We start from the raw sequence: 26,192 nt of genomic DNA on the forward strand, positions 1-26,192 counted from the left end.
CTAATTAGTCGTCCACAGAAGCTTTTCAAAATATAAAATGGAGGTTTCAATAGCTCAGTCTAGTATTCATTTTGTTTTTCTTTTTTTTATTTATCTGATGGTAATGTGACTTATGAAAAATTGTCATTTATGTTGTGACATTTGTCGTTTGCTTTTTGGCTTAATGCAAAACCTCAATAAAAGATTAAATAGAAAAATACTTCAACCACAAGGTGAGTATCCCATGCAAATTTGCTACTCTACACTGTTGATTTACCCTTTACCAACCATATCATTACTGGAATGTGCGCTCTCGGAGGTAAAGAAATCTCAACTTTGTGAATCAGACAAAACCAGAATATTTTATAATAAAAATATTTTAATACATTTAAAATATATTACATTAAGAGACATTTTCTTTATTAAAACAAGTTAATGGTCCTGGTGAGGTTGGGGAGGATGGTTCTGGGGAGGTTGCTGAGGTGCCAGATTTGGTAAAGATGACTCAGTGGAGGATGAACATGGTGTTGGAGAGGATGTTTGTGCTGGATCAGGAAGAGAAGGATCTTTTTCTTCATATTTTGGAGGCGGATCCAAAGAAAAATAAGGATTGCTATAAGTCTCTGAAGAATGACTTTGGAGACCGATGGTGTATATATCCTCTCGCTCTCTTAAACTGCCTTGACCACTATGCTGTGCCCTGCAATGAGAAAATGTAGTCAGTCATATCTGGGGCATTTGTAAGCAGTACCAGAGACACAGGCAACATATTTGTTATGGTCTGTGCACATTCATTGTGATCAGTGGAGATAAAAAGAACCAGACTCAGCTTTTTTGCTCCCGCTACTGAGGAAAAATAAGTTTCTGCCCTTATATCCTCCTCTCACCTCACTACCTCTCCCCTTGATCCCATTATATTTACTGCCCTCCCTCTCTCCTACTCTTATCCTCACACAATCTCTCACTCAGCACTGGTATATTTCCCTCATCACACCTATCCTCAAACATACAAAAAAAACAACAACTTCTCTTGATTTATCATCCCCATCCAACTACCACCCTATTTCCCTACTCCCCTCACCTCAAACTTCTGAAAAGGCTTGTATATAGAGGTTTATCACATTTCCTCACATTAAACTCCCTCCTTGATCTATTGCAATCAGGTCATTAGTAACTTAATGATTGTAGTTTCTGCAGAGTGTTGTGGGCAAAATTCAAATAACTGCAAAATCAAAAGGCCACTTTTCTTTGTTAATCCTTCTTGAGCCGTCTGCAGCCTTTTACAATGTTGACCACACTCTTGCTCCAAACCCTCCAATCCTTCGGCATCTGACACAGCACTCTTGTAGCTCTCCTCTTACCTGTCTAAGTGGACCTTTAGCGTTACCTTCTCTGGCACATCCTCTGACCTTTTAACACTTTCTGTTGGGGTACCACAAGGCTCTTGGTCCCCTTCTTTTAATTTATACATCATCCTAAGGTTCCTTAATGCAGTCCCAGAGGTTTCAATACCAGTATGCTGATACCCAAATCTACATCTCTGCATCAGACCTATTCCTTTCCTTACTAACGCGGGTCACCAACTGTCTTTCAAATATTTCAACCTGGATATCCTCTCACTACCTTAAAGGGACAGTCAACACCAGAATTTGTTTTGTTTTAAAAGATAATCCCTTATCTACCAGTTTTGCATAACCAACACAGTTATAAATATACACGTTTTACCTCTGTAATTACCTTGTATCTAAGCCTTAGACTGCCCCCTTATTTCAGTTCTTTGGACAGATTTGCATTTTAGCCAATCAGAGCTGTCTCCATGGTAAATTCACGTGCATGAGCTCAATGTTTTCTATATGAAACACGTGAACTAATGCCCTACAGTGGTGAAAAACTATCAAAATGCATTTAGATTACATGCGGCCTTCAAGGTCTAAGAAATTAGCATTATGAACCTCCTAGGTTTAGCTTTCAACTAAAAATACCAAGAGAATAATGTAAAATTGGTGATAAAAGTAAATTGGAAAGTGGTTTAAAATTACATACCCTATTTGAAACATGAAAGTTTTTTTGGACTTGACTGTCCCTTTAAGCTAAATCTCTCCAAAACTGAGCTCCTTATTCCCGCTTCTTTCAAAATATCTACCCTCCAACTTTCTGACATTACCCCAACTCTGCATGCCCGATGTCTTGGGGTCATACTTGACTCAGATCGCTTTAACTCCCCACATCCAGTTTTTGGCCAATTCCTGCCGCCTCCACTTTAAAAATCCAATGCCAAAGTTTGCCACTTTCTCTCACAAGACACAACTAAAAGTTTAATCCACTTTCTCCTCATTTCCCGCCTTGACTATTGCAACACCATCCTCTCCAGCCTCCCTAACTGCCGTCTTTCTCCCTTACAGTCCATAATAAATGCCTCTGCCAAACTAATCTTTTACACGTCACTCCTCATCTGCTGCACTTCTTAACCAGTCCCTTCACTGGTTCCTCTAACTTTCAGAATGAAACAAAATCTTGACTAACTTTTAAAGCACTCAATAACACTGCTCCACCCTATAACTCCAACCTAGTCTCCAGACCCTCCCGTCCTCTTCGCTCTGCTCATGACCTCTCCTCCTCTCTTGTTACCTCCTCATATTCCCATCTACAAGACTACTCCAGACATTTCTAACAAAGTTAGGACAGGAACAAAAGCTGCGACTCATATCAGTCTGTGACAGAGCTTTTAAAATTCTTCTAAAAAAAAAAAAAAAAAAAAAAAAAAAATCCAAATTGTATTCTCATTGCAGATCAGCTTAAGCTTTACTTAAAAGGGACATGAAACAATTTTTTCTTGATTCAGATAGCGCATCATTTTAAACAACTTTCCGATTTACTTCTATTATCTAATTTGCTTAGTTATCTTGGTATCATTTGCTGAAAACCATACCCAGGTAGGCTCAGGAGCTGGCTGCGGATTTGTAGAGATATACAAGGATAGATATAGTCATTGGTTAACCAATGTGCTCAGCTAGCTCACAGAAGTGCATTGTAGAAGCAAAATTGATAATAGAAGTAAATTGAAAAGTTCTAAAATGAATGCTCTATCTGGAAAAAAAAAATTGGGGTTTCATGTCCCTTTAAGAATATGTGAATGAGCTTGTTGCTTGGAGATATTATATATTCAGTTTTACATAAAGATAGCCAATTCTATTTTACATTTAGGATGACCAGAGCAACACTTGATATGGTCATCCTACCACCAGCTAACAGACAACAATCTGACCAGACATGCTTGCTTAAAGGGACACTCAAGTCAAGTTAAATTTTCATGATTCAGATACAGCATGTAATTTTAAACAACTTTCCAATTTACTTCCATAAAAAAAAAAAAAAAAAAAAAAAGTGCACATTCTTTTATATTTACACTTTTTGAGTCACCAGCTCCTACTGAGCATGTGCAAGAATTCACTGACTATACGTATATGCATTTGTCATTGGCTGATTGCTATCACATGGTACAGGGGGAGGGGAAATATACATAACTTTGAAATTTGCTAGAAAAAAAAAAAAAAAAGTCTACTACTTATTTGAAATTCAGAGTAAATGCTATTGTATTGTCATCTTGCATTTGTTGATTATGCAAATCTACTGGGTTTACTGGTCCTTTAAAGGGACATTTAAGTCCAAAAAAACACTTTCATGATTTAAATAAGAAATGTAATTTTAAACATTCCATTTTACTTTTATCACCAATTTTGCTTTGTTCTTAGTATTCTTAATTGAAAGCTAAACCTAGAAGGTCCATGTGCTAATTTCTTAGACCTTGAAGACTAATCTGAATGCATTTTGACCACTAGAGGGCATTAGTTCATGTGTTTCATATAGATAACATTGTGCTCATGCACGTGAAGTTTCCCTGGAGTGAGCACTGATTGGCTAAAATGCAATTCTGTCAAAATAACAGAAACAAGGGGGCAGTTTGCAGAGGCTTAGATACAAGGTAATCACAGAGGTAAAAAGTGTATTTCTATAACAGTGTTGGTTACGTAAAACTGGGGAATGGGTAATAAAGGGATTATCTTTCTTTTTAAAGAACAAATTCTGGTGTGGACTGTCCCTTTAATACCTTGTATAGCAACACCCGTCATAAGGATATATGACAAAGCAAATTAAAAGTTCTAATCTTCTGTATGAGACATACGAGAACATGTACTAAATAGTTCCATTAAATATGAATGTGCATCTAATAAACAAAAAATATGAACTGAATTGACTGAAACTAAGCTAATACTTAAGGGACAGCATCCTTTTAAATTGTTTTCCTTTAATGTGTTTCCGTTTACTTGTTACACCATCTGCAGAGTTTAAAATATGGTAAATTGTTCATTTAGGTTCACCTTTAGGGCACAAACCGCTTAGCTCTGATATTTATATTTTAGACCTAAAATCTGTCAGGCAGCCACCGCAGAGAGAAAATATATAACTATATATACATACATACACATTCTAAGCAAGACCAAAAAGCTAATTTTATTTATGCATTTCAAAAAAAACATGTAGCAAAATATTTAAAAAAAAAAAAAAAAAAAAAAAACACATCTTACCTTCTATTAAAAATACTATTGTAGGAAGGTGGGTGATCGGGCAAAGCATTAACTCCATGATTCACACCTTGAGATAATGGATCGGAAAAATAAGGTGGTGGGGGTGGTGGAAACATAATAACAGCATCACCTGGGGGGGGGGGGGAAACAGATTTAAAGATATCAAATTAGTGTTTATTCAGAAAGATCTTACAATCTATATTGACTTCGTCTTATAGCTTTGTTCATGTGGTCTTTTCTGCATTAAAAAAAAAAAAAAAAAATATTAAAAAAAAAAAAAATATTTTTTTTTTATCTAGAATGTAACAAATCCTGATTTTTAAACAAAAGGTTTCACTGTACTGTATTCAACACTTATTTTAGCATCTGAATTATTACTACAAGCCTCAAATCTAGAATATTTTCTCAAGTCTAAGGTTTCTTGAAGCAATATTTCTGTGAACACACTTTTAAAAAGTGCCATTGCATGCTCTAATCTGTTAGGGCATGTAATTTTATGACCATCAACCCTAAACTACTGTGAGTTTAACCCCTGCTAAGGGATTAAACACACATTAGAAATACCATTCGGGGCTCACAGAGTATTGCTGGTGACCAGCTGAAAACACTGCTGATTGGATCAGCAGTTTCCAGCTTGAGACCAGCAATGCTCTGCAAATCCCGATTCCCAAGTAGTATTTCCACTGTGAATTTCAACCCCCTTTTGAGGGTTAAACACACAGTAGCGCAGGGTCAATAAAGGGTATTAAAATGACAGCATGCAACATTTGCCTATAATGATCCTTTAAGCAAATATTGATGAATGAAATCTGAGAATTACAAACTTATCTACTTGCAGTTTCTATTTGCCTGCCACATCTCTGAAGATGACAACAAAAACACCAACAAAACCAACACATAATTAAAACTAAATGCTCACTTTTGTAAAGACCAGTCACACACACTATTTTCATTAAACAAGTTGCAAGAGTGTACAACTGAATGTGATACACTGGAAAAAGGTGCAAAAGAAAGGGGGGGGGGACAAAAAAAAACAAAAAAACCCCATCAGCATTAGAAATCTAGATGCAAGTTTGCTCATATATTATAAAACTGATGGCTTGACAAATCCAAGGGCCACAACTCAACATTCTACTTAGATGCCCAATTTTTATTTATTTTGGCAAGTAACACATACGTTTGGCTCTTTAGCTACATCAGTTATATTGACTTCAGTCTCCACTCTATGGTCCTTGTGATCATGGAGAGAAAAATCACACACACAAAAAAAAAAAAAGTTTTGAGATTATTTGAGCATTAAATGATATTGCAGGTGTTTCCTTCAAATAAGAACCTTGCGTAGTTTGCAAGCTAAAATTTGCCTTTCTAAAAGTATTTGAAGGACCTTACAGCACTGGCAAGACTCCCTAGATCAGGGGTTGCCAACCTTTCGGAACTCAAGGACCACTAACCTCACAATTTTGAATCCCGTGGACCACCAACATGAATGATATAGATTATATACATATACACACACTGTATATAACTAGTATAACCATAGCTAAGTTTACATTTTGTATATATTTACACATTTTTAAGAATTATTTTTGTTACTAACTGAATGACAGAACTGAGAGAATAATTCCAAATGACAGATGAAGGTTGAGTGCCAACTTTTGAGCTGGAAACAAAGAGGAAGAAAGTGGGAGGAAAAAAGAATTATATTTAAAAAGGACGATAAGACTTCCAAGTTATCTCCCCAGTTAGGAATTATTCAAAACTACTTATGATCATGGAGAGAAATTGGAGTTATAAATTAAGTTTATATCAGAAAGATCTCAATATGGATGTGAGCTAACCACGACTGATGTTACTGGCAATTACTATAATACTAGTGGGATATGGCTGATCTGCTGGATGGCAATTACTGGAATTCAGGTGGAATGGCTTTGTGTGCGGGAAAATTAAAATGAAAATAATATTTAATAAAAAAATAAAGATGGAAGGGACGAAGACAGCAATGCAAGTCCATCTGAAGGAATTCGGAAAACTACTACAAAGAGGCAGTTTTTTTATATTCTTTAAGTCCACTGTTTAAAGACAAGACTATACCAACCTCTGCTGGCTTTAGAATGGAAACATCTTTCTCTGAGCAGCGCGCAGTAAAAATACAATCTAGCTATGTAGGTTGTGCAGTACTATGCAACGTGCGTAGGGAGATTGTAATTTAACTCCTCCATTAGTTTTCACTGATGTCCAGCCAGGCACTGTAAAAGTAGTTTAAAATGGCATGCTCTGGCTAAAATCGTAAATGTCTGACATTACTGTCACTTTAACTTTTAGGGTTTCCACCTATCCAAAATTGACCTGGACAGTACCGGATTCAACTTTCTCTCTGTACCCTAGGAGACAGAGACATAGGGTAATGTGTATGCTCAGCAAGTGTCGAGAGAAGAAAAAAAAAAAAAAAAGAAGATACTTTTATGAAAAAGTTAGTTAGCAAAATACTTTTCTATTGTGCTGCAGTAAATAGGGATAGCATAGGGTTTTCTTTTTTAGGAGATTATTATAAATAAGCACTAGGTGTGCCCCACTGGAATGTTTGAAAACAATGGACCAATTGAATTTCTATTTAGTATAATAATAATTATGATGGCACAATGCATTAACATTTGAGCATCAAATTAAGAATGCGGATAAAGAAAGTGGATACGTGAAATGCCCTAAGGTGGTAACGCTTGCTTTTTCAAGGCAAAGCAAAAAGGAAATTTACTTTTTAAAATGACTCAATGATCAAATGTACTTTGTTCAATATTTTTATTCCTGTGAAACGGGTTTCTGTACTTTACAAAAGCACCTCTCAGCTGTCTAGGATATTCCAGGAATTAGTGAGAAAGCTTAAAGGGACAGTATACGCCAATTTTTCATATAACTGCATGTAATAGACACTACTACTACTACAATATACATGGATACTGATATAAAAATCCAGTATAAAACCGTAAAAAAAAAAATAATCTAAAGCTTCCAGTTTTGCTCTGTTTAAAAAGGTTATTGTAACACCCACTGCAAGTGGGAAATAGCAGAGCCTCCCCCCCCCCCTCTTTCTTTGCATATGTAAAGACCCTTTACACAAACAGAAGCAAGCTGGAGTAGGTATGAGTCAGTATTCTCCAAAAACTTTGGGGCTTGGTTAGGAGTCTAAAAATCAGAGCAATGTTATTTAAAAATAAGCAAAACTATCCATTTAAAAAAAAAAAAAAAAAAAAAAAAAAAAAAAAAAAAAAAAACACACACACACCACGTATGGGCTATATAAATTGATCTACAAAACATTTATGCAAAGAAAAATATAATGTATTATGTCCTTTTAAGTACACACACTTATTTAGTTGAATTAGAATTAATTGAAGGAGAGAAAAAAAAAAAAAAAAAATTATATATATATATATATATATAAATATAAATATAAAGAGGGGCACTTTCATTCATAAAAATACATTAAAAACGCTTCATTCTTACAATAATTACCCATTTAGTGATCATAAACATCGCACTGATCCTCCACCCGCATCTCATACTTAATCAAACACAAAAATAAAGTATCTGGCTTCAGCCAATCGTTGTGTGCCCCATTTGGCATACAGCTCATGGGGCACACAACGATTGGTTGAAGCCGGATTCGTCAGACAAAAATCAAGTATGAGATGCGGGTGGAGGAACAGCGCAATGTTTACCATCACTAAATGGTAATTAATTTAAGAATGAAACTTCTATTTTTATGAATGAAAGTGCCCCTCTTTATGATTAATTAGAGATAGTGTGGATTCAATAGACAAAAGTTAATTTACGCAATAGGATTTAACATGCATTTGAGAAAAATGGCTTATGGAGAAATGCCGGGGTGGAAAATTCCTATATGTGCTGTAGAGATGAAACCAGAGAAGTTCAGAGCTTTAATTTGGTGTCACTAACGAGTACAACAGATGCAGCCTGAATACAAAAGGACATTATTGGAGATTGTGGTGCAGGTATTTTAAATATGGTCAATGAGCGTGTTCTGTATCCTATTTAATGCAACAAGCTCTGCTAAAATTAATGTGCAAATCAAAGTTTTGTTATGTTACAGAACTATACTGGCTCTACATTTAAACAGAGAATATATATTAAAAAAAAAAAAAAAAAAACACACACACCACGAGAGAAAATAAAATTTTAAACAAATTTCCGTGTTCCAGACATGTGCACACTACCTACCAAGGTATCTCTTAAAGAGTAAGATGATAAAAATAGTAAAAAAGTAAATTGGAAACTTTTTAAAAATAATTTTCTCTTTCTGCATCATGAAAGAAATATTTGGGGTTTCATGTCCCTTTAACAATAGAGAACCTGACCACAAAACACTGAAATCACAGTATGGAACAACGATTGTGGAGATAAATGCCACTTCTTCCAAACATTCTATAACCTTTCCATTGTAGTTGAAAGTGATGCTAATCAGAAGTACATATATATTTTTATGACCTGTAAATTTAAATAGCCTTATAGTTTCCTTGCAGTGACGACAACCCCCAACCCACACTCATTTCCCTATTATGTTTTGTTCTCCGTCCAATAACAAGCATAGCCGTACAGCTCACCATTTCCAATGGGAATATACAGTGCATGCATATTGGTGCCGATTCAGCCCCCATCGCCATGTGCATTCATGTTAATCTAGCACAGACGTAATGTTGAAAAGGGGGAGTCCAAATGACCGCAAAGTAAACACTGAATTGTAACTTTAAAAGGCTAAAGATCTAGTGAGGGACATGGTGTAGAAACAACTGTAGTAGATTGAAGTATCAAACACTAACATACAATAAATGTTAAACTATAAAGTTCATATTTTCTTATAAAACTTCCACAAATTTTGATATTTAAATTGCTTGTTTTGAAACAGCAGACGATTACTCTTGCAGCGCTTCTTTATCTCATGATTCTCGGTTTACTTTGCTAGTGTCAAAGGCCGCATTGTGCATGCCACTATCCACTGCTGCTTAGGAGCGCTTTACACGTAGTGGGTGAGGTTTGGAGCAGGTGGGGCTGTGCTACACGTCACTAGTTTGTTTCATAGCGCAGTCATGGGGGGGCGGAGGGAAGGATGATGATTGACAACTATCTAGATATACTTTTCAACAAATAGAATGAAGCAAATTACATAGTAAATTAGAAAGTTGATTAAAATTAAATGCTCTTCCTAAATCATGAAAGAAAGGGAAAAAAAAAAAAGTGGGTTTCATAGCCCTTTAAGGTTTTAAGTATATAACCCTGCTTAATGCCTTTATTACAACAAAATAAGACTTTAATATCCCTTTAAGGCATACTCCTTGTTATAACCTGTGCTTTGCTAGTAAGTTTGATCGACTAGAACCTTATATGGTTGCATTGTGGCCCTTTAAAGGGGCACAAAACCCAAAATGTTTATTTTCATGATTCAGACAGAACATGAATTTTTTTAAATCAACTTTCCAGTTTGATTCCATTATCCTTTGTTAGAGGAGGAGCAATACAAAAAGTGTGGACAGAACACACTGGTAAGCCAATCACAAGAGGCATATATGTGCAGCCACTGATCAGTTGCTATGTCCTATCAAGGTATGCTTTTAAACAAAAAGGACACACTTTATTACCTCCTCCTGCCGGTATCCTTTTGCTAAAAGCTTAGCTCCTTTCCACGAGGGCACACACTTCTTGGACACTACACAGATAACATTGTAACAAACATTTTTGCAAGCAGAACTGCCAAATAGTGCTCAATACATGCATGCTCCGAAGGCTATCTAGGCACGCATGGGGGGGGCACACACCAACTTTTCACATTCATGTCCTTAAAACTTGGTTTTGTTTACATCTTAAAAAGGGATATAAAAAAGTACAAAAAAAGAAAGTGTTTTATGCAAGCAACATTGTAACACAAAAATACTTCTGTGGGTCCAACGAGCAAAAGCAATGAGAGAAATCACGCATTTATTTTGAGCATTATATTGTAAGCTAATGTGTCTCACCTTTACATCTAGAACCCTCCATAGCAAGATAAAAGCTATCAAGCAAAAATTTGCCTTTAAAAAAAATAAAAAATGGTTTGAGAGACCTCAGAGTAATGACGAGACTTGTTACATAATCTCAACTGAGCGGAGATCTTGAAATCATAAAAGAGTTTAATCCCCGTCAGCCAGGGCCGGACTGGGAAATCAGACTGGCCCTGGAAATTTGTATAGACCGGCCCAGCTCCACCCCCTCCAGCCCAACCCCACCCCTGGTTTTATACATACATTTAGTGAGTTACAACCACAGATTTTTTTTTAGTTCTAAGTAGACAGTAACACTACAGTACTAGCCTAGGCCCTTGTTATCAAGCACAGTGCAATTCTGGTAAATAATTTTACCTTTGAGGAGCACTCACACAGACTGAAATAGGTTGGTGTGGATCCCACAGCCTGGGCAGTACTCTTTGCTGTTTGAGTCTGACTGAGCGTGCAAATCTCCTCCTTGCCTCGACTGGCCTCCTCCCACACCGAGTCTAGCCCCATCTCTTATTCCGGGCCAAGAGCTCCCCTGGGCGGGCCTATCTATGCTGTGTCAGCTGAGCACTGTGATTACTGACAGTGACTGCGGCGGCTGAGGCTGTCAGTCTGTGTGCAGTGTAGTGCTGCTGGCGGCTCAGACTGCCGCTGCGCTCCCTCACACAACTCAACTGTGCTAAGTTGCTTGCTGCGCTCTCTCTCCTCCACTGCAGCTGTCTGAGCAGCCTCTGCCGGCCAGTTGGTGGCCCATCTGGATTTTCTAACCTTGCTGTCAGCTTCAAATCAATAATGTTATACTGGAACAAGAGGAGATTTAGCCACCAATCTCCAGTAGTGCATTGCTGCTTCTGAACCCACTTGGGTATGCTTTTTAACAAATTATACAAAAAGAACGTAATTTTGATAATAGAAGATATATAAAAAGAATCTTTAAAAAAAAAAAAAAAAAAAAAACACACACCAAATGCATCTTCATATTATTAGAATGAAGCATTCAAAGAAAAGATTAGTCTATGTAGCATTTATTTAAGTGTTTAATGTCCCTTTAAAATTGCATGAACATCTACATTTTTTCTTTAATGTCTTTTTGAACAAGATGATGCTGCAGTATCTAAGGTGGTTAACGCACGGAAAAACTAGAACACCAAAATATAAGCAATTTCTATATCGTGGCCTATATCCCGGGTAATACTGACCAAAGTGAAGCCCCTCCCACCAGGGTAATACTGACCTCAGTGCAGCTCCTCCCCCCAAAGAACAGAACTGCCCACTTCCTCGATTACCTATAAAAGGTAACCCTCAAGCACCTCCCCTTCTTTGAGATGTCCAGTTAAAAAGGTTGACTAGAAAAAAAAAAGTGTTAGGGCCTGGTAAGTATTACCCATGGCGACAGGCCAAGATATATAAATCGCTTATATTTTGGTGTTAATTACTAGTTATCTTGGCATTCCTTGGTAATTTTTTACTAACGAAAAAGCAATACACAACATAAGCTGGGTGTGATAAAAATACAAAATATAAGATTATACTGCAAAAAATACTTATCTAAAATTACATTTATTTTTTTTTTGTGCTAAAAAAAGCAGCAGATTGGAACATGTCAAATCTAAAATTAAATTCCTTTGCCAAGACATGAAAAGAAAATGTCCTCTTTGTCTAGAATTGTTTCTGATCTACACATACCCAAAGAGCCTAGAAATGTGCACAAAATTAACTTTTAAAAAAAGGGACAGTCAAGTTTTAAAAAAAAATAAATAAAAAGTGATGCAGCATAGCTGTAAAAAGCCGACTAGAAAATATCACCTAAACATCTATGTAAAAAAAGAAAGATATTTTACCTCAAAAGTTCCTCAGTAGCCATATCACATTGTAAAGGATTTCTAAGAAGCATTTTAGTATGTCTGTCCTGGTAAAGCTAAGGGGATGAGCCTCGTGCACTCTCATATTATTTCCCTATTCAGCTTACTATGAAATCTCATGAGATCACAGTAAAAGTGTTCATGACCTCAGCACTGCTGATTGGCTGCTGTTCATTTCTTCATTTTTTTTTAATTTATTTTTTTTACCTGCAGCTGGGAGTAGCCGAGTATAACTTTTTTACACAGAACTTACTCTGCTGAGCTGAGGACATTGTGAGGTAAAATATCTTCCTTTTATACATAGAGATGCTCAGGTGATATTTTCCTGTCAGCTTTTTACAGCTGTACTGCATCAGTTTGAAGTGATTTAGCATATGAGTATTATGTCCCTTTAAATAGGAAATCAGAGGGGGCGGAGTCTAACCAAGCTCTAAGATGGCAGCTCTGAGCAGTAATAACAGCTATCTAGCAGAAAAGCATGTCTAGAGGCTTTATTTGAAATCTAAAAGTATCTACAAAGTAAGCGGACATTCTTTGCAGAGTAATCTCAGCAGCAACGGCGGAGAACACCACAGACTGGACCGAGAGCCGCTGCGCACATTTCTCCTTTGCCGCGCAGAAGCACACGCGCCATTACAGACGGATCGACAGGGAGACTAGTTGTGGCCTGACTGAGGTCCCTTTGCCTACTCTGTGAGGACCGGTTATCGAGAGGTAGCCGGGATCTCTCCTATGATATTCAGAAGCAGCTGGAAGACAGGAGAACGGAGCAGCACACTGTAATACCTGGCACAGGGCCATATCGCGGCCGCCATCAGGTTTCAATTGATTCACTGGTGAGTGAAACGGAGGCAACTAGCTTCCACGCAGCGGGGAGACCAAATGATCTACAAAAGGGCTCCATCAGCAGCAGTAGTTATAACGACCTGCAGACGCGGTATGTAACTTTAAGAAACCAAAACCCAGGTCACACATAACACCTTAGGGGATCTTACTCATTACCCTGAGATATCAGGAAGGACTTTCAATAGTTTCACTACGGGCTTGAACCGGGGTTATCACACTCCCTATTGCTAGGAGTACAGAGGAGTCTTAACACAAATCAGGCCTGCTGCATTTTTTTTTTTTAGGGCCTTTGAATGTCTCCTGCACAATAACCCTAAAACCTACTGCGTCAGTAAAGGCCCTGTAACATCTACCAGGCCAGTGCCAGTATGTCAGCTAGAAAACCCAACAAATCTGACAAGAGCCTAAAATCCACCGCATTAGACCATTATTTAAGGTCTACTAGAGGGCTGGTCACAGAAGAGATGGGTGAGGAGTCAGATGAGGGTCACCACACACCCACATTGAACACATTAAAGAATAGTGGGGGCATGACAAAAGCGGATCTTCACACCCTTGTCTCTAAAGAAGATATGGCAGTGGGTCTGGAAAAGCTGATGAACAAAATTGATAGCCTACACTCCTCAGTCACGACTAGTTTGGCTGAGATAAAACAAGATCTATCTGAGCTGGGGGATAGAGTGGAGGCGGTAGAGTCTGAATATGAAACTCTGGCTGAAAATACAGCGACCAACGCTGAATCTATCGCATCCCACCAACAACAGCTTCTAGACCTCCAAGATAAAATGGAGGATCTAGAAAACAGAAGGAACATCATCAGGCTAAAAGGGATTCCAGAAACTGTAGAAGCCACAGATCTATCCTCATACCTGCTACGCCTTTTTAAAGCTGTCACAGGCAGAGAAGGCGAATCAGACTTTGTGATGGAAAGAGCTCATAGGGCCCTGAAACCAAAACCAAAAGAGGGCCTTCCACCCAGAGATGTCATAGTCAGGATGCTGCATTTCCCTGACAGAGAAAGCATCATGTCGGCGGCCAGGAGACACCAACCCTTCAAGTTTCAGGGACAAATTATTCAATTCTTTCAGGACCTTTGTGCCCGCACCCTGCAGAGAAGATATACTCTGCGCCCCCTCACATCTCTACTACGGAAGCAAAATATTCCTTACAGGTGGGGATATCCTTTTGCTTTGCATATCTCCCACAACCATAAGATGCTCACCCTTAAATCAGCACAGGACATTCCAGAAATATGCCAATATCTAAATGTAGAAACACCAGCACTTCCTGAGGACTCTGCCTCATCACAACACTCCACAGGTAAAGAGCCACGGACCCCGGCGAGTAGGCCTAGGTGGTCCAGAGTGGCGAAAAAGAAAAAAGTGAAACAATGAACTGGACTGCTAGGTAATGTCAAAAATTCTACCTTTTGCTTGTCCATGAGTGGGTTTTAGAGCCCGCTTTGGATAACTTTTCTAATAAATACTAGTGGTATCCATACCTGTACTCTGAAAGTTCTAGACATGTTTCCATTAGAACTACTGCACAACCCATTGTTATTTATAGATCTATGCTTAGTTGTTATAATGTTCAGAATGTTATTTTAGTTCAATTTAGAGTTAAGTTTTTGTTTTATTTACTGCCAACCTATTTTTATGTACCTGTCGGATGCAATAGAAGAGATGTCTCCAGCCTATCTTGCGTTCACCTCACAGTAGATGACACCTGCCTAGACCTAGAGCCCCCGCTCATACGTCCCCCACACTGATACCATCTATGGCCTTTAAGTGTTAGTTACACATGTATCCCTGTAAATACTAATGGCTTTACCAACGATTAATTTAGTCTCACACAATGTGAGAGGGTTAAACTCAGACGCTAAGAGACGCACGGCATTTAACCATTACAAACGCCTCCAGGCGAATGTGATCTTTTTACAGGAAACCCATCTTATTAAACGGCAACTCCCCAAATACTGGTCCAGAGGCTTTTATCAACACTATCATTCCACTGCAGGGGAGGAAAAAAAAAAAAAAAAAAAAAAGGAGGGGTGTCGATACTACTACATACATCATTACACTTTACACACATTGACACGACTGTAGACAGGGAAGGAAGGTACTTGTTGGCGAGGGGCCAGATTCAAGGCGTTGATGTCCTGTTTTGCAATATATATGCCCCAAATGAGAAGCAGGATGCGTTTTTCAGGGAAATCACACGACTACTAACGAGTTGGTCACAAATCAGGATAGTTTTAGCGGGGGATTTCAATATTGACCTCCAAGCACTCAAATATGCCAAGCCCCTACACTCCTCTAAAAAACTAAACCATCTAAAGAACGTAGCGGGCGCAGTTTTAAATTCACTAGCTCCACATACTTTGGTGGATACCTGGAACTCTTTATATGGGCTCACAACATTCTATTCAACAGCGCACAATAGCTATTCCAAACTAGACTACATAATTATCAGCCAGATTTTATGCCCACTGCTGTTGTCAGCTAAAATCCACCCGTGCATCTGGTCAGACCACTCCATTACACAGATATCACTCCAAGGTATAAAAAACCCCAATAGAACACAGACTTGGACATTTGACCCATCCTGCCTCCAAAACCCACTGACAAAAGAGAAATTGACACAGGCAATGGAAGAATATTGGGCTTTTAATCAAGACTCCACCAACAATCAAGTCTCAGTTTGGGCTGCCCATAAAACTGTAATTAGGGGCCTGTTAATGAAAGAAAAAGCACAGCTTAAAAAGACAGCAATTTTGACTTTAGAGAGATTGACTAAGGATATTGAGAGTCTGGAGAGGGAACAAACTAACCTTGACCAGGTCTACCCTAAAACAACTAAACCAAAAGCGTAGCCAGCTTAACGAGAGCCTTAATAATCAGTCGATAAAATATGCCCACAGACTGAAGACACAATACTTCCTTTACGCCAACAAACCTGATAAATACTAGCTAAAAAGATCAGGGATAATTATGCGGCGGTGTCTATACCCCTTATATGTAGGGACTATGGTGGCGAGACTGGGCAGCCGCAGGAGATTGTGGATGCCTTCGCCTCATTCTATCAAGAGCTGTACAATGGCAAAAAAGTTTCCCAGAGCACATCCACTAAAACCTCACTTAATGATTTTGTTACCAAAGCAAATTTGAGGAAAATCAGAGGCAGATATGGACTCCTTGAATGCTAAAATCACTGCGATGGAGGTGGCACAAGTCATCAAAGAACTTAAGCCAGGCAAGGCTTCTGGACCTGATGGCTTACCGAGTGAATACTATAAGATGTTTGCAGGCCTATTAATCCCACACCTTACACAATTAGCAAACCACATGCTGGAGGGCAGGGAGCTACCCAAGGACCTACTTCAGGCTAGAATAGTAGTTATCCCCAAGCCAGGGAAAAACCCAAAATACTGCGCCAGCTATAGGCCAATATCCCTCATCAATCAGGATGTCAAAATTATCACAAAAATCCTAGCTAACAGACTAAAACACATTCTTCCCACTATAATACACCCAGATCAAGTTGGTTTCATTAAGGATAGGGAAGCCCCAGATAACATAAGAAGGATGGTGTCGGTGATAGACTATCTTGGGAGTCATGGAGTGCCTTCTCTGCTCCTTTCTCTGGACGCGGAGAAGGCATTCGACAGGGTGGATTGGGGATATATGATGGCGGTACTAAAAGAAATGGGGTTCGGGGGATCCTTTATCTCTGCAATAAACACATTATACTCCAACCCAACAGCGTATGTGAGAGCGATCGGTCACCAATCTCACACTTTCAACATTCTAAACGGCACACGACAGGGGTGCCCATTGTCTCCTCTGCTTTTCGCCATTTGCATAGAGCCACTAGCAGAATACATTCGGGGGGAGGCTGGGGTCTTGAGATAGGGGGAAGTCCCATAAATTAACACTATTCGCGGACGATGTCCTCTTGACCCTGACTAGGCCGACTAGCTCCCTGCCCATTGTCTATGACATCCTGGATAGATTTTCCACAATCTCGGGATATAAGATCAATGTGGACAAGTGCGAAGCCCTCCCCATCGCTATCCCAAGGTCCACTATCAAACTACTAGAGATTAATTTTGATTTTTCCTGGGTATATGACCATGTGAAATATTTGGGGGTCAAGCTGACACCTGATTTTGATAGACTCTACCAAGCCAACTATCCTCCTTTGTACAAATCTATAAAACAGGACATCACGAAGTGGCAACAGTGTTGCTTTTCGTGGTATGGGCGACTATCGTCGATCAAAATGAACATTTTGCCTAGACTCCTTTACCTCTTTAGGACACTACCAATTGAGGTCCCCAACAAAGATTTAGATATTATCCAGTCCAAACTAATTTCTTATCTAAGAGGAGGTAAACATGCCAGAATCCCCGAAATAATACTCACGAGACACAGACAATTAGGGGGGTGGGGCTCCCCAATTTAAGGGACTACTACCAGGCTGCGATACTGGGGAGACGAGACTGCGATATTGTATGGCCTGCTTTAGAAGCTGCTATGGGGGGACTTAGCTCACCAGACGAAGTACTATGGAGGAAGGAGACGCTGAAGACCATAAAGGGTTTTAAACCACACGCATTACTGACCTTTTGCAGACAATTGCATAAATCAATAAATTCTCATAAGTTAGTATCACAATATACTCTCGAAAGGCCATTAAAATACATACTCCCGGGAGACTGTCATATACATATAGACAAATGGGAAAATAAGGGCCTGTACAGGGTGGCAGATTTTATACAACAAGGTTCTATGATCACATTTACACAATTACAAAGAAAATTAGATCAATTGCCCCTACAGTGGTTTGTGTATTTGCAGATCTCCTCAGCTGTCCATTCTTACACTCTTGGGGGGAGGAGAAATCAATCCACAACACTTGGGAAACAGTGCAGCGCACATCACAGACCCAAACAAGCTATTTCACATATGTACCACGCGATACAATCAGCCAGCATAAAGAATAAGCCACCCATTGTCAATAGGTGGGAGAGAGACTTGAATATTGATTTAACAGAGGAATGGCACACTATAACATTTGACGCAAATAAGGGTTTATTGAGTGCAGATCTCAGAGAAAATAGCTTGAAGTCAGTGTTTCGTTGGTACTTGACACCCGAGAGACTGGCGCACTCTGTCAAGGGGGGCTCCGGTCTCTGTTATAGAGGGTGCGGGACCAGGGGTACATACATACGTGGTGGGAGTGCCCCAAGGTTAAGAATATATGGGACCAGACCTCAGACTTCTTGTCCAACTTGATTGGAGACCGTATAAACATTAGTGCCTCACAGGCCTTATTAAATGCTAGAACCCAGGGTTACAACTCCCACATAAACACCTTTCTTAGAATAATCTTCACCACAGTTAGGACCTTAATAGCCAAACATTGGAAGACAGGAGTACCGACTTGGTCGGAGATTGCTAACAAACTTGCCGGAATGTATGCATGAGACAGCTGCCCACCTACAAAATAGGATGGACTCTTTTGGGAAAATCTGGTTCTACTGGATAATGGGGGGAGCCAATACCAACCCCTGTTAAATCACATAATAGAGAGAGACTGAGAGGTAATTGTAGACACAAACCATAGCACAGTCAGGGATATAGCTGCGACATCCAGAGATAAGAGGCCGAAAGTAGACATTCAGCATTCTGACAGGTTTATTGTTATTAATGTTCAATTTATATATGATTTTCTTCATGTATACCTTTTATTATGTTTGTATTGTTCTCATCAAAAAAGAAAAAGTGCAACTGGGGTGCTGGAGACCCAGCTCCGGACTGGGTCCTTCAATCTTTTCTTTTTCTCACAAGCCTTTATATGTCATACCACATTGTTGTGCCCGGTGTGGGCTGGGTCATTGGTGGCCCAGGTTTACTCTATGTATGTTCATTTTGTTATGATATTTTTGCACTCAATGAAAACCATTTCAACTAAATAGGAAATCAATTTTAAACAACTTTTCTATTTACTTTGCTCTCTTGGTATTCTTAGTTGAAAGCTAATTCTATGAGGTTCATATGCTAAATTTCTTAGACCTTGAAGACTGCCTCTAATCTGAATGCATTTTGACCACTAGAGGGCATTAGTTAATGTGTTTCATATAGATAACATTGAGCTCAAGCACATGAAGTTACCCTGGAGTGAGCACAGATTAGCTAAAAAGCAAGTCTGTCAAAAGAACTAAAATAAGGGGGCAGTTTGCAAAGGCTTAGATACAAGGTAATCCGGGGGGGGGGGGGGGGGGATGTATTTATATAACTGTTGGTTATGCAAAACTTGGGAATTGGTAACAAATGGATTATCTTTCTTTTTAGGACAACACAAATTCTGGTGTTGCCTGTCCCTTTAAGCATTCTTTGGAAATTAGGATAAAAGCAAGACCTGAACATAGAAACTTATTTAGTGGGCTCAAGGGCCCTTTAAAATTTAAATCTCTTTAACCTAACTGAAAAAAAAGTTGTGCAATGGAACAAAGATATTGAACTGAGAGAATGGTACATTTTACTTAAAGGTTTTGTATGAACTGAAATACAACCACAATTTCAGTGAATCCCTTGGGAGTAGCGATATACCAAGGAAAAAAAAAACCAAAAAAAAAAAAAAAAACCCCAAAACCATGTATTACCCAAATGTCAGTGAATTTGGAGTCTGCCTCCAAGCAGAGACACCTGAACAGATCCATAGAACGGTTTTATTTAACTTCAAAGAACCATAATGGAAATTTACTTCCATTGCCCCATGTCTGTGACTGAAAATCTTAAAGGGATATGAAACACAAATTTTTGTCTCATGATTGAGAGTATGCAATTTTCAGCAACTTCCCAATTTAGCCCTATTAATATTTCGTTGTATCTATATTTAAAAAAGCAGGAATGTTATCTTAGGATCCTGTATATTTGGTTCAGACCAGTGGGCAGCCAATCAGCAAGCTCTACCCAGGGTGCTAAACCAAAACTGGGCCAGCTCCTAAGCTTACATGCCTGCTTTTTCAAATAAAAATTAGGGCTGCAACAGATAATCGGTAAGTTTGATCATAAAAATAGTCGTCAACAAATCTCATTATCAATTAGGTGGTCAGCGCTAGCTGCTTTAATCTGATGATCTACTGCAACTAAAATTAAAAAAATAAATTAAATTTTTTTTGCACAATCTTTTTCCCTCGCCGATTAAATCGGACAATAATCATCAAATTAATCTGATAGAAAAAAAAATGTTTGCACAATACCATGTGCAGGAGTTCATCGGATTGAAGCAGCTGGTGCTGTGCAATTAACCAACTAATTGCTGACCACCTAATTGATGAGATTCTTTGACAACTATTTTTGTGATCAATCTTACCGATTAGTTGTTGCAGCTCTAATAAAGATACCAAGAGAACGAAGAAAAAAAAAATATAAATAGGAATAATTTGGAAAGTTGCATGCACTATTTGAATCATGAATGGTGGTGGGGGGGGGGGTAACAAAAAAAAAAAAAAAAAAAAAAGAAAAAAAAAGAAAAACACACACCACAACCTTGGGTTTCATATCCCTTTAAAGGGACACTCAAGTCAAAATTAAACTTCACAATTCAGATACAGCATGCAATTTTAAACAACTTTCCAATGTATATAGGCTTTTAAAATTTACACTTTGAGTCACCAGCTCCTACTGAGCATGTGCAAGAGTTCGCAGCATATACGTATATGCATTTGTGATTGGCTGATGGCTGTCACTTGATACAGGGGGAGTGGAAATAGACAGAACTTTGCAATTTATTTTAAAAAAAAAAAAACCTTAAACTCATTTGAATTTCAGACTAAGGGCTAGATTTATCAAAGGCTAGGCAAACTATGTGCTTCGCCTGTAACTGCGCCCCAGCTCGTCTCCGGAATTTATCATAAAAATAGAGGTAACTTTGTGCAGGCGAGCTGGGGCGTAATAATGATAAATTTCGCCTGTTGGAAACGGCATTTACTCCCTATTTATCACAGTACATCCCTATAAATATTTACGCCGCCAATAAGCAAGGCTATTTACCCACCAATAAGCAAGAATAACCCAGGTTCTCAACCAAAAATGGGCCGGCTTCTATGCATCACACTTCTGCTTTTTTAAATAAATATAGCAAGAGAACAAACAAAAAAAAATAATAGGAGTAAATTATAAAGATGCATGCTCTATCTGAATCATGAAAGAAAAAAAAAATGGGTTTAGTGTCCCTTTAAAAGAGATACTAAACCCAAATTTTCTCTTTAATGATTCATATAGAGCATGCAATTTTAAAACTTTCTAATTCACTCCGATTTTTCTCCGTTCTCTTGCTAAATGTAGCCAATAAGCAAGTGCTATCCAGGGTACTGAACCTAAAATGGGGCAGCTCCTAAGCTTTTATTAAGTATTATTTAGAAAGTATAACTAGAGGAATAAAAGGATATAAGTATATTCTAAACATTATGAGGCTTTGTCTTAGTAAAACAGGGCAAAAACACTTATGACAATGTAGCTAACGATCAAGGTAATTACTTACCAACTGTGATATGATAGGGTTCATCAGATGGCTGCTGTTCATCATCAATAGAAGATTCACTACTTTCATTTAGATTATGTTTTTTCTTAATATGAGCCACCACAAAGCAGCACAACCCAACCAGGACAATTAAAGGCCCCATTATTTGCAGAGATAGAAAGCCACAGTTTCTGTATGGAGTGACAGTCCCGTTAACTGGTTGGTTGTGCCCCCCTGCATTGCATCCAGGTATCCAAACCCCTAACACACTAATAAGAATCCCACTTGTTACAAACAAGAAGCCAAATATTAGAAATTGGATAAACTGGCGACTTTCGCCACAAAGAAAAAAGCTGTCAGGATCGGTTTGGTCTCCTTCTAACTCTCGTCTTCTAAGTTCCAATCTGGCTCTTGATCTTGCCAGCAAGACAGATGCCAGTCCAATCACGGCAAGTGAAGGTCCTACTATTTTAAAAGATAAGCTGCAATGAGTGATGCTATTGGACTGGCAAGTCTGGAAACCAAAGATGGAAAGCAGGAACCCACCGCAAAACAGGACAACGCCAAACACAAAAAGGAAGAATATAAACTTGCTGGTTCGTCCTGGATTCTCAGAACCAAAGGGTAGGGAAAAGAAAAAGGCCTGCATTGTACACGTGGAGTTAGTGCCAATGTCCAGTATGAATGTACTTCAGTACCTAGGAGACAAAGAAAATAAATTAAACACAATAATCAACTTTTGCATAGTAAGCAGTTTGTTATTTTAGTCCCACTGAGTGGGGGGGGGGGGGAAAGAAAGTACAAACCGCAAGACGTTAGAAATAAAATAGTTACATTAAGCTGAACAGAAATTGCATGTGTACAATATTGGTTTTACACAGAGACAAAAAAAAGAATCATTGTAATACATTACAAAATGTCATCTCTAACATGAAGACACCATTTCTTTAATACCTCTAAATTCTTCAAGGAGTATATAAAATACACAGGGGGGTATTTGTTTTGATTACTAGGCAGGTGCATTCGGATGGTTCTGAATTAAAGGGACAGTCTACACCAGAATTTGTATGGTTTTAAAAGATAGATAATCCCTTAATTACCCATTCCCCAGTTTTGCATAACCAACAGTTATATTTATATACTTTTAACCTCTGTGATTATCTTGTATCTAAGCCTCTGCGAACTGCCCCTTTATTTCACTTTCAGTCTAGCCAATCAGTGCCTGCTCCCAGATAACTTCACGAGCACACAGTGTTATCTATATGAAATACGTGAACTAACACCATCTAGTGGTGAAAAACTGTTAAAATGCAACCTGAAAGAGGTGGGCTTCAAGGTCTAAGAAATTAGCATATGAACCTCCTAGGTTAAGCTTTCAACTAAGAATACCAAGAGAACAAAGCAAAATTGGTGATAAAAGTAAATTGGAAAATTGTTTAAAATGACATGCTCTATCTGAATCATGAGAGTTTATTTTGGCCTAGATTGTCCCTTTAATTGAATGGGGAAGATGGCAACCAGCTGGGGGCATTCAGCTACTTATGGAGTCGAAATTTCTTTGTGTAAAATGTGCAACACACACACAGATCTCAGTGTGACACTTTATAAGAAGAAATCCAGCTCTGAAAATAGCCAAAATGCCACCATTTTCCCCTTTTGTTTAACTCTGAATGCACCTACCTCGAATACTATGAGATTATTTTGACTAGACAAAAAAAAAAAAAAAAAAAACACTACTTACAAGTAACAGCCATATTATCTTCAGAATATGACTAAGCCTCTGAGTCGGCCATATTTTCACTATAACACATCCATAACATAGCAAAATAAAAATGTTCTGTATTAGAGCATTGTAATATTGCACTACAGCTTGCTGGCATATAACTGTTACATCCCTGCATAGGGGTTTAACATAGTAAAAATTCAGCTCCAGAGAAGCAGTGCACTACTCTTCAACAAAAGGATACCAAATAGAACAAAGTAAACGTGACAAAAGAAGTACATTTGAAAAGTATCTAAGAATTTCCTGCTCTATCAGGATCATGAAAGTATTATTGTCACTTGTGTGTCCTATTAAAAAAGGTACAGAGAATTCTATCACTGATGTGAAAGAGCCCTACTACTATATTTTGACAGAGACAAACCTCAAGCAAAAAAGGAAGCCTTTAAGACATAAAAAAAAAAAAAAAAAAAAAAAAAAAACCACCACTACAAAAAAACCCCACCACAGTTCTTATAGTGAACATAGGAAAATTTAGTGAAGATAAGCCAAGTAATTTTCCAATAGATATTAGTGAGTCTAGGGAACTAACAGAATGAATTCTGTTGTCTGAACAATGTCTCAGTCACTAAATATGTTGTGCTTTGTGTGTATTTATTACTCATGTAGATCAGAATAATAACAATCATATTCAGAAAATTATAATTGAATACGTCAGTTAAAATCGACGTGAGTCATTCTGCTTATTATGGAACAGCCAAGCACTTCCTTATTGTTTAATTGTGCTCTATGACTGTCTGTATATGCAAATCACTGGACAAGTGTGGGACTCTTAAGTTTAGCAGGAACAGGACAAAAGACAAAAAATAAATAAATACGAACAAACAACAATATATACACCAGTAAAAATACAGCAAATATTTGACACTAAAAGTATTTCAAAATATTAGCCCTGAATTTTAAAGTCACTGTAGCTAGACAGAACCAACACCTTTAGTAAACTTGTCAAAGGAATGTTTTAATGCAAAAGTGACCTGCTTACTCTAATATTAGTGCATCTTATTTTTGCATTACTGAACATAGATAAATCATGCATTACATTGGAATATCCCTTTAAAAGGGCATTAAAATAATTTCCTATTAACCAGCATATAGACATTTACATGAGCTACAATGACTGTATTGACATACACAACTGAAAATATTATCTGAACATACGTGCACTATTAAAAGCACATATCTGCAAAAAGTTGGTGTCCCCAAGTGATGGAGCATCTGTAGGGAGCCAATCACCTCTCTTCCTTCTTTCCATGCCACCCTTATAACCTCCTGAACAAATATAATACAAAGAATAATCTAAAACTTTGATGTGAGATGTGGGAGGAAGCCTCTTTTCTCAGTGCATTTTATTAGCTTTTCACAACTAGACATAGCTAGTTCATGTATGCCATATAGATAAACATTGTGCTCACTCCCATGGGATTATGCATGAACCAAAAATAATTGGCTAAAATGCCAGTTTGTAAAAAGCACTGTATTCTTTTTAATGAATAACACATTTCAAGTAGACTGTCCTTTTAAAATACATTTCAATGGTTAGGTTCCTGGACTACAAAAAAAAAAAGACATTTAAACATTTTATTTTTAATGCAAATCATTTGCAATATAGGATTTTATTGCCTATAATGACTAAGGGTGGGTGTGGGCACACAAATAATAATACATTGTTGTGTGTCCAATATTATTTAAGGATAGAACATAGAAATCAGATTTAAAAAAAAAAAAAAAAAAAATACAAACTTAAAAGTACTGGTCATCCATTGCTATCACATTATTAACCAATTTTATTGCCCTGTTTATTCCACTCAGGAAGTCCAATAAAGAGCAAAGTTTAAGCTATTAGTATATTACATATCTGCTTTTATTCCACCCTTGCTATTATGGAAAATGTTTTAGATGCAAGTCATTTTTAGTGCAAATAAAAAGGCATTTACCATTTATTGAATTTGCTTTTTTGCAGGCAGAATTCCTGAATATCACAATTTTGATGAGGAACAGATATGAAAAAAGGAATCCTTCTTACCCCAGTAATACAACAATCATTCAATATCCATGTGTTTATGGTAATACACCCAGAAAAATAAAAATAAAATACAGAATCGAACAGCTGTTGGCTTCAAGTGATCAATAACCTGTATTTGTGAGCAAACACATTTTAATATTTATTAAAGTTAATTTCTAATTTAAAAAATATGGTTGAATATCATAACAGCTGCATAAAATACATTACAATGATGAATCCTTATAAAAGGAACATGTGCCTGTAAAACGTATACATACATTATACGCTTTTATTAGCTACTGAAAGAGTTAGAAAACTTACAGCAGGTTTCGTCTGTCTCTACCTCATCATTGCAGAGTTTAGCAGGTGTGACACCAGACTGCTTGTGAGTTACTTGCACATTGGGCGGCTCCTGAAAAATGCATCTAATCTGAGCCAGGTAATATAGGGCGTGTCTAAGGAGCGCCCTTATCTGCCTTATCACAGCTCCCCGCCTCTCTTATGCCAATAGCAATGACAAGTGGAATTATTACAAAAAATAAATAGGAAAATAGTTTAACTTGCTAA

General features: G+C 37.9%; 1 protein-coding gene across 1 annotated transcript; it reads right to left on the reverse strand.

Annotated features, from left to right (window-relative positions):
- Positions 1 to 340: 340 nt before the first annotated feature.
- On the reverse strand, positions 341 to 26,192 carry TMEM171 (transmembrane protein 171). The gene is made up of 4 exons (XM_053700463.1): positions 25,947 to 26,192; positions 21,865 to 22,541; positions 4,566 to 4,695; positions 341 to 679 (listed from the first exon to the last, which is right to left on the reverse strand). Exons 2-4 carry the CDS (start codon positions 22,490 to 22,492, stop codon positions 412 to 414), a joined length of 1,026 nt encoding a protein of 341 aa, XP_053556438.1. The 5' UTR covers positions 22,493 to 22,541; positions 25,947 to 26,192; the 3' UTR covers positions 341 to 411.

The sequence above is a fragment of the Bombina bombina genome, chromosome 2, assembly GCF_027579735.1.
Source record: "Bombina bombina isolate aBomBom1 chromosome 2, aBomBom1.pri, whole genome shotgun sequence".
NCBI lineage: Eukaryota > Metazoa > Chordata > Amphibia > Anura > Bombinatoridae > Bombina > Bombina bombina.

Coding starts and splice junctions, on each gene's coding strand:
- TMEM171 (XM_053700463.1), bottom strand. CDS start 22,492: ATGCAGGCCTTTTTCTTTTCCCTACCCTTTGGTTCTGAGAATCCAGGA. Junction 4,696..21,864: donor ACCCTATCATATCACAGTTG/GTAAGTAATTAC, acceptor CCCCCCCCCCAG/GTGATGCTGTTATTATGTTT. Junction 680..4,565: donor AATAGTATTTTTAATAGAAG/GTAAGATGTGTT, acceptor TTCTCATTGCAG/GGCACAGCATAGTGGTCAAG.